Source organism: Eucyclogobius newberryi, unplaced genomic scaffold (assembly GCF_026437365.1).
Source record: "Eucyclogobius newberryi isolate DKJ021-1_F unplaced genomic scaffold, fEucNew1.0.hap1 SCAF_129, whole genome shotgun sequence".
NCBI lineage: Eukaryota > Metazoa > Chordata > Actinopteri > Gobiiformes > Gobiidae > Eucyclogobius > Eucyclogobius newberryi.
The window spans coordinates 231,655-243,747 of NW_027315756.1; the positions used below are offsets into that span (position 1 = coordinate 231,655).

General features: G+C 54.2%; 1 protein-coding gene across 1 annotated transcript in view; it reads left to right on the forward strand.

Annotated features, from left to right (window-relative positions):
* The first annotated feature begins 377 nt into the window (after window positions 1–377).
* Window positions 378–12,093, forward strand: part of LOC140357557 (protein FAM171B-like) — a 31,908-nt gene continuing 20,192 nt past the window's right edge. Inside the window, exons 1-4 of the mRNA XM_072442080.1 lie at window positions 378–423; window positions 471–1,053; window positions 1,197–1,466; window positions 10,988–11,160. Coding sequence (XP_072298181.1) covers window positions 378–423; window positions 471–1,053; window positions 1,197–1,466; window positions 10,988–11,160 — 1,072 coding nt within the window. The remainder of the gene's footprint in view (window positions 424–470; window positions 1,054–1,196; window positions 1,467–10,987; window positions 11,161–12,093) is intronic.

Here is a 12,093-nt window from a genome sequence, read left to right on the forward strand (position 1 = left end):
TCAAAGTTGAAAGAACGTGCGACGATGTAAAACTATGATGAATATCTACCACAGCTTCTATAACGCAGTCGTAATTTGACACAACTGGAGAACCTTTAACTTTAGGTGATTATAATGTGCACAAAGCGTTTTCAATCTGTGTTTGATTCTTCTGAACGGTCCATGATCCTGCCGTGTTTTCACAACTGGATCTGAATCTGGATTTCAGTGACGAGTTCTCGGAAGATTATAATTAGACACGTTTTCCAGCCACAGTGACGTCCTCCGGGTCAAAGCTGGTGCCCGAGCGTCACCGGGGCCGCGGGCGGGACAGACATCCATCACGGAGGACAAGGTGTCTGTGTCGCGGCCGAGGTGCAATGTCATGAGCGGAAATAATGAGTGCGCACCCCGAGCAGCTCCGGATCTGCGGAGGGCGAGGAGGTGCAATGTGAGCTGTCGCCCCCGATCGTGTCCGTCAAAACGCTCAGGACGCCGCCGCCTCGGGACAAAAGGCCCGCTCAGGACAAAAGGCCCGCTCAGGACAAAACGCCCGCTCGGGACACCGCCTCCTCGGGTCAAAACGCCCGCTCAGGACAAAACGCCCGCTCAGGACAAAACACCTCTGGACAAAATACCCGCTCAGGACAAAATACCCGCTCAGGACAAAACGCCCGCTCAGGATGCCGCCGCCTCGGGACAAAAGGCCCGCTCAGGACAAAAGGCCCGCTCAGGACACCGCTGCCTCGGGACAAAATGCCCGCTCAGGACGCTGCCGCCTCGGGACAAAAGGCCCGCTCAGGACAAAAGGCCCGCTCAGGACAAAACGCCCGCTCAGGACGCCGCCTCCTCGGGTCAAAACGCCCGCTCAGGACGCCGCCTCCTCGGGTCAAAACGCCCGCTCAGGACACCGCCTCCTCGGGTCAAAACGCCCGCTCAGGACAAAACGCCTCAGGACAAAATACCCGCTCAGGACAAAATACCCGCTCAGGACAAAATATCCGCTCAGGACAAAACGCCCGCACAGGACGCCGCCGCCTCGGGACAAAACGTCTCAAAAAATGTCTCCAATTTGTCTGTAAACTTGTCATTTCCCCTAGGTCTTGGATGCAGGGGTGGATTTACACATCCGTTACTGGGGTGGACAGACCGGGGCCCTAAACCCGGGGGTCTGGGGGTCCTCACCCTGGAAAATGTGAATTTATTGTCTGTGGAAGCGTTTCCGATGACGCTCGAGACAGTGGCTACGTTCTGAAAGGAAACGGCACACGAGCATCGGACCCACAAGTGACTATGCCCTTCCCATTTTCCACAGCAGCCGCTCGTCACCACGAAGCCCGACCTTCACGCCGCTGCTCAGTTTCCCCCGTCTCGCTGATCCATCTGCTGAGCTGCAAAACTGCCGTGAAACTGCCTCTTTTAAGTGAACTGTCTGCGCTGCTGTTCCGTCTGTCCTCCACACTCCCTGCGCAGGGACGGGAAACAGTGTAAGTGAGTGTTTCTCAAACTGTGGTGGTACGCGGCCCCACTCTGCAGTTTGTTTTTAAAGACGGATCCACTCATGTTTTTGTCTTTGGGTTTGTGGTTGGAACTACCTCATTTGAGACTCGGTTTAGCACTGATAATAATCCAGATTCACAGGGCGAAAACGAGGCTCGGGTTTGAAGTCAGTGACGCTCGGCTTCTCGCTGTCCTCATTCTGAAAAGCCATTAAGACAAAGCAGGTCAGGCACATTTACGGACGCCTCCGCCTCGCACTCGGCCCGTCGTTAAGAGACGCCGGCTCGGTATTGATCCAGGCCCAATGGGCTAAATATCGAGTTGGGACCTGACGTCTAAAGATAAAATCAAGATAAACAGTTGTAGAAAAGCAGATGAACTGCGTCACATTTATCAGACTCATACAGACTTTGGGATCGCTCACACTTATGTCCCAGAAAGACCTTTTCATAATTCACTGTTGAAGCTTTCCCATCCCCCGTCTTCACCACGCCCACTGTCCCCCTTAGGTCCACACCTCTGATAAAGGTGACTTAATGTACGTCCTCATGACCTGCTCATGGTGTGTTCACCCCGACCAGGGAGAGGGCGCCGCTGCTCATGGTGTGTTCACCCCGACCAGGGAGAGGGCGCCGCTGCTCATGGTGTGTTCACCCCGACCAGGGAGAGGGCGCCGCTGCTCATGGTGTGTTCACCCCGACCAGGGAGAGGGCGCCGCTGCTCATGGTGTGTTCACCCCGACCAGGGAGAGGGCGTCGTGCTCATGGTGTGTTCACCCCGACCAGGGAGAGGGCGTCGTGCTCATGGTGTGTTCACCCCGACCAGGGAGAGGGCGCCGCTGCTCATGGTGTGTTCACCCCGACCAGGGAGAGGGCGCCGCTGCTCATGGTGTGTTCACCCCGACCAGGGAGAGGGCGCCGCTGCTCATGGTGTGTTCACCCCGACCAGGGAGAGGGCGTCGTGCTCATGGTGTGTTCACCCCGACCAGGGAGAGGGCGTCGTGCTCATGGTGTGTTCACCCCGACCAGGGAGAGGGCGCCGCTGCTCATGGTGTGTTCACCCCGACCAGGGAGAGGGCGCCGCTGCTCATGGTGTGTTCACCCCGACCAGGGAGAGGGCGCCGCTGCTCATGGTGTGTTCACCCCGACCAGGGAGAGGGCGCCGCTGCTCATGGTGTGTTCACCCCGACCAGGGAGAGGGCGCAGCTGCTCATGGTGTGTTCACCCCGACCAGGGAGAGGGCGCCGCTGCTCATGGTGTGTTCACCCCGACCAGGGAGAGGGCGCCGCTGCTCATGGTGTGTTCACCCCGACCAGGGAGAGGGCGCCGCTGCTCATGGTGTGTTCACCCCGACCAGGGAGAGGGCGCCGCTGCTCATGGTGTGTTCACCCCGACCAGGGAGACGGCGCCGCTGCTCATGGTGTGTTCACCCCGACCAGGGAGAGGGCGCCGCTGCTCATGGTGTGTTCACCCCGACCAGGGAGAGGGCGCCGCTGCTCATGGTGTGTTCACCCCGACCAGGGAGAGGGCGCCACTGCTCATGGTGTGTTCACCCCGACCAGGGAGAGGGCGCCGCTGCTCATGGTGTGTTCACCCCGACCAGGGAGAGGGCGCAGCTGCTCATGGTGTGTTCACCCCGACCAGGGAGAGGGCGTCGTGCTCATGGTGTGTTCACCCCGACCAGGGAGAGGGCGCCGCTGCTCATGGTGTGTTCACCCCGACCAGGGAGAGGGCGTCGTGCTCATGGTGTGTTCACCCCGACCAGGGAGAGGGCGCCGCTGCTCATGGTGTGTTCACCCCGACCAGGGAGAGGGCGCCGCTGCTCATGGTGTGTTCACCCCGACCAGGGAGAGGGCGCCGCTGCTCATGGTGTGTTCACCCCGACCAGGGAGAGGGCGCCGCTGCTCATGGTGTGTTCACCCCGACCAGGGAGAGGGCGCCGCTGCTCATGGTGTGTTCACCCCGACCAGGGAGAGGGCGCCGCTGCTCATGGTGTGTTCACCCCGACCAGGGAGAGGGCGCCGTGCTCATGGTGCTCGGCTTTCAGCAATGGCTGGAGTTACAGCTTCATCAAAGAATGCACAGGTCAAAGGACCTTGGACTCATCAAACTCTTCAAACGTTAAACCTGCTCAAGGATCAGCACCACAGACAGCTCCAAGGGCCCAAAGAACTACAAGGAGCCAAAGAGCTGAGGAGGCCTTGCTCCACATCTTCTCTTGGACACGTCAGACCTGAGAGTGGCATTAAAGTCAGGTTTCCTTGAATTATTCTATTTGAATGAATCTAAACTTAATTCTTAAAACCATCATTTCTTCTAAGTCGAGCCCAGGCACAGACTGTGTCACCAAACGTGTAATTAAATACTTTTATCTTTGTTTATGAAACCACACAATCATCCTGGTTTATAGCACCTTTTATTGATCTTTAGAGTTATAATTGTCAGTAAATCGTGTTTCAGAGAGTGAGACTGATGTAACAATGTAACAAGCTTCAGCTTCCCTCACTCACAACATTCAAATCCCGCCTAAAAACATACCTCTTCACCCAAGCCTATGACCTCCCCTACCCCTAGCCTCCTCTACCCCATTGCCTACTCTTCTACCCCCTGTTACATCCCCATCTTTTTCTCTCTACTTCTTCTGTCTTGTTCATTTTATCTGTATATTAATGTGTTCTGTACGTGTTGTCCCCCCCGTCTGTAAATACCCCCCCCTTTTTTATTATGTTCAGCGTCTTTGGGTCACTGAAAAGGGCTATATAAATAAAAGTTATTATTATTATTATTATTAGATGATGCTCCTTTAAATATCAATATGAACATAAACCACCTAAAGTCCCACACGTGTTGTCCACATGTGACGTCTGGACCCAGAGGACACACTTTACATCTGTGTGTGAAGGTGAGAGCAGGAAACGAGTCTGAATCCTCCACTGACTTCTGTGTTTCTGAGACAAACACGTGTCGGAGGAAAGTCAGTGACATTTACAGTCCCGAGGCTTTGATTGTTCATCGTTCTGGCATTTGCAGATAATACGATTGTGTGAAAGCAAAATAATGGTTCGTGGAAATCAAGAGACAAATGTATTTATGAGTCATATCCAGAGTCAAAGACGGAACATCTCTGACCCGCCCAAACCTGTCGTTCTTGTAACTGACCGGACGCATGTCGCAAACTGGACAAAAATAAAGGATCACAGACAATTCTAGAGAAACTACCAAAGACTGACACTGTCCAAATGTTTTACTTTGAAGGCGACGACCTGACAGCACAGCGCCCCCTGGAGGACGCTCACATACAGCACACGAGAGATCACGAGATCAGAGCCAGGGTCACGAGATCAGAGCCGGGGTCACAAGATCAGAGCCGGGGTCACGAGATCAGAGCCGGGGTCACGAGATCAGAGCCGGGGTCACGAGATCAGAGCCGGGGTCACGAGATCAGAGCCGGGGTCACGAGATCAGAGCCGGGGTCACAAGATCAGAGCCAGGGTCACGAGATCAGAGCCCGGGTCACAAGATCAGAGCCGGGGTCACGAGATCAGAGCCGGGGTCACGAGATCAGAGCCCTGGTCACGAGATCAGAGCCGGGGTCACGAGATCAGAGCCCGGGTCACGAGATCAGAGCCGGGGTCACGAGATCAGAGCCGGGGTCATGAGATCAGAGCCGGGGTCACAAGATCAGAGCCAGGGTCACGAGATCAGAGCCCGGGTCACGAGATAAGAGCCTGGGTCACGAGATCAGAGCCCGGGTCACGAGATCAGAGCCGGAGTCACGAGATCAGAGCCGGGGTCACGAGATCAGAGCCGGGGTCACGAGATCAGAGCCCAGGGTCACGAGATAAGAGCCCGGGTCACGAGATCAGAGCCCGGGTCACGAGATCAGAGCCCGGGTCACGAGATCAGAGCCGGGGTCACGAGATCAGAGCCGGGTCACGAGATAAGAGCCCGGGTCACGAGATCAGAGCCCGGGTCACGAGATCAGAGCCGGGGTCACGAGATAAGAGCCCGGGTCACGAGATCAGAGCCCGGGTCACGAGATCAAAGCCGGGGTCACGAGATCAGAGCCCGGGTCACGAGATCAGAGCCGGGTCACGAGATCAGAGCCGGGGTCACGAGATCAGAGCCGGGTCACGAGATCAGAGCCGGGGTCACGAGATCAGAGCCCGGGTCACGAGATCAGAGCCGGGGTCACGAGATCAGAGCCGGGGTCACGAGATCAGAGCCGGGGTCACAAGATCAGAGCCAGGGTCACGAGATCAGAGCCCGGGTCACGAGATAAGAGCCCGGGTCACGAGATCAGAGCCCGGGTCACGAGATCAGAGCCGGAGTCACGAGATCAGAGCCGGGGTCACGAGATCAGAGCCCAGGGTCACGAGATAAGAGCCCAGGGTCACGAGATAAGAGCCCGGGTCACGAGATCAGAGCCCGGGTCACGAGATCAGAGCCCGGGTCACGAGATCAGAGCCGGGGTCACGAGATCAGAGCCCAGGGTCACGAGATAAGAGCCCGGGTCACGAGATCAGAGCCCGGGTCACGAGATCAGAGCCCGGGTCACGAGATCAGAGCCGGGGTCACGAGATCAGAGCCGGGTCACGAGATAAGAGCCCGGGTCACGAGATCAGAGCCCGGGTCACGAGATCAGAGCCGGGGTCACGAGATAAGAGCCCGGGTCACGAGATCAGAGCCCGGGTCACGAGATCAAAGCCGGGGTCACGAGATCAGAGCCCGGGTCACGAGATCAGAGCCGGGGTCACGAGATCAGAGCCCGGGTCACGAGATCAGAGCCGGGTCACGAGATCAGAGCCGGGGTCACGAGATCAGAGCCCGGGTCACGAGATCAGAGCCGGGGTCACGAGATCAGAGCCCGGGTCACGAGATCAGAGCCGGGTCACGAGATCAGAGCCGGGGTCACGAGATCAGAGCCGGGTCACGAGATCAGAGCCGGGGTCACGAGATCAGAGCCCGGGTCACGAGATCAGAGCCGGGTCACGAGATCAGAGCGTCACTGAGACGGGTCAAACGCCGTTCACTGAACCCAACACAGACGTGAGTCATTGACACATTTATGACAGAATTATTAAAGCTCAAATACAGTCTCGAGGATTGAATAAAGTACTTTTTGTCGACAGAAAATCAAAGTAAGTGTAAAAGTGTTTATATGTGACGTCAGTAAATCACTGTCTGCGCTGACCAGACCTGCCTCATGTTCCACTGACAGAGTGCTGCCCCCTGGTGGCCGCAGAGCCCAAAGAGTGCAGCACATGTGCCTTCAAAACACATCTTTTCATCATCTTTTCATATATATCTATAACTTGTCTTCTTGTTTGGAGTCATTTGTTTTTGCAGGCGTTTGGGAGCGCGTTTGTGTCCTTATCTGACCTCTGACCTCTGACCAAACATGACCTGCGGCTCATGATTAGAGGAAGTTTAATTCGTTTTATAAATGATATTATTTGTGAACTGTAAAAAATAATAAAGTTGTTTGTATAAGTAAGATATTGTAAAAGTGTGAAAGTATCAGACTCTGATCTAAGGCCACTCAGCTCCGCCTGGTGGAGGAATGTGTTACTGCAGCAAACACGGCTTTAAAAGCTCTAATATTGTCTTTTTGTGGTTGTAAAAAATATTTCATGATTCTTAAACTCAAATAATGAGACGTGTCCAGAACGAGCCTCTGAACATGACATAAGCGTGTTTGTGTGACGCCGCAGTGGCTGATGGGAGCTGCTGCCGTTGTTGTGGTGATGTGAGCGTAACAGAGGCTAGAGGGGACATCGCCATGGTAACGTACAGTCACGGGCTCCAGCTGCAGCTCCATGTTCAGACTGTAAGACTCTTTAACTTTAATAACTGGACTTGACTTAAAGTCAAGTCCAGTTGACTTTAAGTCAACTGGACTTGGAGGAGGAGGGAGGAGAGGAGGAGGAGAGGAGGGAGGAGAGGAGGAGAGGAGGAGGAGGGAGGAGAGGAGGAGGAGAGGAGGGAGGAGGAGAGGAGAGGAGGGAGGAGAGGAGGGAGGAGAGGAGGGAGGAGAACTGGCACCAGCAGGAGGCCGGTCCATGTTTAGTCCTGACTCTGGCACCAGCAGGAGGCCGGTCCATGTTTAGTCCTGACTCTGGGCACCAGCAGGAGGCCGGTCCATGTTTAGTCCTGACTCTGGCACCAGCAGGAGGCCGGTCCATGTTTAGTCCTGACTCTGGCACCAGCAGGAGGCCGGTCCATGTTTAGTCCTGACTCTGGCACCAGCAGGAGGCCGCTCCATGTTTAGTCCTGACTCTGGCACCAGCAGGAGGCCGCTCCATGTTTAGTCCTGACTCTGGCACCAGCAGGAGGCCGCTCCATGTTTAGTCCTGACTCTGGCACCAGCAGGAGGCCGCTCCATGTTTAGTCCTGACTCTGGCACCAGCAGGAGGCCGGTCCATGTTTAGTCCTGACTCTGGCACCAGCAGGAGGACGGTCCATGTTTAGTCCTGACTCTGGCACCAGCAGGAGGCCGCTCCATGTATAGTCCTGACTCTGGCACCAGCAGGAGGCCGGTCCATGTTCAGTCCTGACTCTGGCACCAGCAGGAGGCCGGTCCATGTTTAGTCCTGACATTGGCACCAGCAGGAGGCCGGTCCATGTTTAGTCCTGACTCTGGCACCAGCAGGAGGCCGGTCCATGTTTAGTCCTGACTCTGGCACCAGCAGGAGGCCGGTCCATGTTTAGTCCTGACTCTGGCACCAGCAGGAGGCCGGTCCATGTTTAGTCCTGACTCTGGCACCAGCAGGAGGCCGGTCCATGTTCAGTCCTGACTCTGGCACCAGAAGGAGGCCGGTCCATGTTTAGTCCTGACTCTGGCACCAGCAGGAGGCCGGTCCATGTTTAGTCCTGACTCTGGCACCAGCAGGAGGCCGGTCCACGTTTAGTCCTGACTCTGGCACCAGCAGGAGGCCGGTCCATGTTTAGTCCTGACTCTGGCACCAGCAGGAGGCCAGCCCATGAGATCTTCAGAGTCCAAGATGGTTCATATGGCACTAACATATCAAAAATGTACTTTGGTGCTAGGCCATGGAGAGACTTGTACACAAGCAGAGCTGCTTTAAAGTCTCTTCTCTGAGCCACAGGGGGCAGTGCAGAGACCTGAGAACAGGACTAATGTGATGGTAGTTCCTGGTTCTGGTGAGGACTAATGTGATGGTACTTCCTGGTTCTGGTCAGGACTAATGTGATGGTACTTCCTGGTACTTCCTGGTTCTAGTCAGGACTAATGTGATGGTAGTTCCTGGTTCTGGTGAGGACTAATGTGATGGTACTTCCTGGTTCTGGTCAGGACTAATGTGGTGGTACTTCCTGGTTCTAGTCAGGACTAATGTGATGGTACTTCCTGGTTCTGGTCAGGACTAATGTGATGGTACTTCCTGGTTCTGGTCAGGACTAATGTGATGGTACTTCCTGGTTCTAGTCAGGACTAATGTGATGGTACTTCCTGGTTCTAGTCAGGACTAATGTGATGGTACTTCCTGGTTCTAGTCAGGACTAATGTGATGGTACTTCCTGGTTCTAGTCAGGACTAATGTGATGCTACTTCCTGGTACTTCCTGGTTCTAGTCAGGACTAATGTGATGGTACTTCCTGGTTCTAGTCAGGACTAATGTGATGGTACTTCCTGGTACTTCCTGGTTCTAGTCAGGACTAATGTGATGGTACTTCCTGGTTCTAGTCAGGACTAATGTGATGGTACTTCCTGGTTCTAGTCAGGACTAATGTGATGGTACTTCCTGGTTCTAGTCAGGACTAATGTGATGGTACTTCCTGGTTCTAGTCAGAACTAATGTGATGGTACTTCCTGGTTCTGGTCAGGACTAATTTGATGGTACTTCCTGGTTCTAGTCAGGACTAATGTGATGGTACTTCCTGGTTCTGGTCAGGACTAATGTGATGGTACTTCCTGGTTCTGGTCAGGACTAATGTGATGGTACTTCCTGGTTCTGGTCAGGACTAATGTGATGGTACTTCCTGGTTCTAGTCAGGACTAATGTGATGGTACTTCCTGGTTCTAGTCAGGACTAATGTGATGGTACTTCCTGGTTCTAGTCAGGACTAATGTGATGGTACTTCCTGGTACTTCCTGGTTCTAGTCAGGACTAATGTGATGGTACTTCCTGGTTCTAGTCAGGACTAATGCGATGGTACTTCCTGGTACTTCCTGGTTCTAGTCAGGACTAATGTGATGGTACTTCCTGGTTCTAGTCAGGACTAATGTGATGGTACTTCCTGGTTCTAGTCAGGACTAATGTGATGCTACTTCCTGGTACTTCCTGGTTCTAGTCAGGACTAATGTGATGGTACTTCCTGGTTCTAGTCAGAACTAATGTGATGGTACTTCCTGGTACTTCCTGGTTCTAGTCAGGACTAATGTGATGGTACTTCCTGGTTCTAGTCAGGACTAATGTGATGGTACTTCCTGGTTCTAGTCAGGACTAATATGATGGTACTTCCTGGTTCTAGTCAGGACTAATGTGATGGTACTTCCTGGTTCTAGTCAGAACTAATGTGATGGTACTTCCTGGTTCTGGTCAGGACTAATTTGATGGTACTTCCTGGTTCTAGTCAGGACTAATGTGATGGTACTTCCTGGTTCTGGTCAGGACTAATGTGATGGTACTTCCTGGTTCTGGTCAGGACTAATGTGATGGTACTTCCTGGTTCTAGTCAGGACTAATGTGATGGTACTTCCTGGTACTTCCTGGTTCTAGTCAGGACTAATGTGATGGTACTTCCTGGTTCTAGTCAGGACTAATGTGATGGTACTTCCTGGTTCTAGTCAGGACTAATGTGATGCTACTTCCTGGTACTTCCTGGTTCTAGTCAGGACTAATGTGATGGTACTTCCTGGTTCTAGTCAGGACTAATGTGATGGTACTTCCTGGTACTTCCTGGTTCTAGTCAGGACTAATGTGATGGTACTTCCTGGTTCTAGTCAGGACTAATGTGATGGTACTTCCTGGTTCTAGTCAGGACTAATGTGATGGTACTTCCTGGTACTTTTATGATTATTTTAATGTGTACACAGTCAGTACAGAGGTACAGAAGTGCAGAAGTATAACCTGTTTGTATTTAATTTGAGTGAAATATTTGCATGTTTTATAGTTTATATATTCCCATAGTTTAAACATTATTATTCCTGCTTTTATCTTTCGAGTTTATATTCACTGAAAACAACAAGAATCCTTTTCTTACACTCACAAGATGGCCGCCACAGTTGTCAGGGTAACAGGCCCCTCCCCCTCTAGATCTATCCTCTTCATCCCCCGCGAGCCTAATCTTCCGCTCGCGCGGCGCGAGCATCGCGGTGGGCGGAGCTTGTCCGTGTCTTTACCGGACACTGAGGCCGGACACGCACCGACCCGCTGACCGTCCTCATCTGGCACGCGCACGGTAAACGCATGGCGCGCGCGGGGCCGCCATGGGGGCCCCTCGTGCTCTGGTGCGCACTGTGTTTGCGCGCGGCGGCTTCCGCGCAGGTCAGTCCGGACCCACGCGCGGCGGAGGACGTCGAGGCCAACTTTACCGCGACAACAACAGAAGAGGCTGCGCATGCGCCCGGGGCCCCGCGGGGGTCGCTGCCAGGTCCGCAAGGTTCGCCAGGTGCGCCGGGTTCTGTTGCTTGTGTTTGTCTTTGTGCGCACGAGCTGCGGTGACGTCACGATAATTCTCTATTATTGAGCGCGCGACAGGGGGCGCTCTGGTCACGTGTGACCCCGAACTAACGCTCCTGGTGGGATTAAAGAACGTGTTTTATTTACTATCGCTCAAGGTCACGTAAAGAACCACTTCATTTTCTCTCTTTGTCGTTGGATCGTCAGGAGCTCAGTTTGTCTCTTCTGCTCCCGCCCCAACACTTCAACTTTGTTCAATCGTCATTTTCGCCCTTGAATACATCGTTCTACCGTCGTCGCCGTTTAGTCGTTATCAGTTTTATCCAAATATGTTGCGGCTTCCAAATGCTCCCTTTTCCTTAAGCTGCTCCCACAGCTTGGAATTCTTTTCAGACGGAGCTGCAGTTGTGTCGGTTCTATTCAAAACCACTGGCTGTGTTTGTTATTTATGTCTTTATTTAAGCGTAAAGTTCATGTCCTGCAGGAAAGAGAGGAGGAGAGGTGGGAGGAGAGGAGGGAGGAGAGGAGGGAGGAGAGGAGAGGAGGAGAGGAGGGAGGAGAGGAGGGAGGAGAGGAGGGAGGAGAGGAGAGGAGGAGAGGAGGGAGGAGAGGAGGGAGGAGAGGAGGAGAGGAGGGAGGAGAGGAGGGAGGAGAGGAGAGGAGGGAGGAGAGGAGAGGAGGGAGGAGAGGAGGGAGGAGAGGAGAGGAGGGAGGAGAGGAGGGAGGAGAGGAGAGGAGGGAGGAGAGGAGAGGAGGGAGGAGAGGAGGAGAGGAGGAGAGGAGAGGAGGGAGGAGAGGAGAGGAGAGGAGGGAGGAGAGGAGAGGAGGAGAGGAGAGGAGGGAGGAGAGGAGGGAGGAGGAGGAGAGGAGAGGAGGAGGAGGGAGGAGAGGAGGGAGGAGAGGAGGGAGGAGAGGAGGAGGAGGGAGGAGAGGAGAGGAGGAGAGGAGGGAGGAGAGGAGGAGAGGAGGGA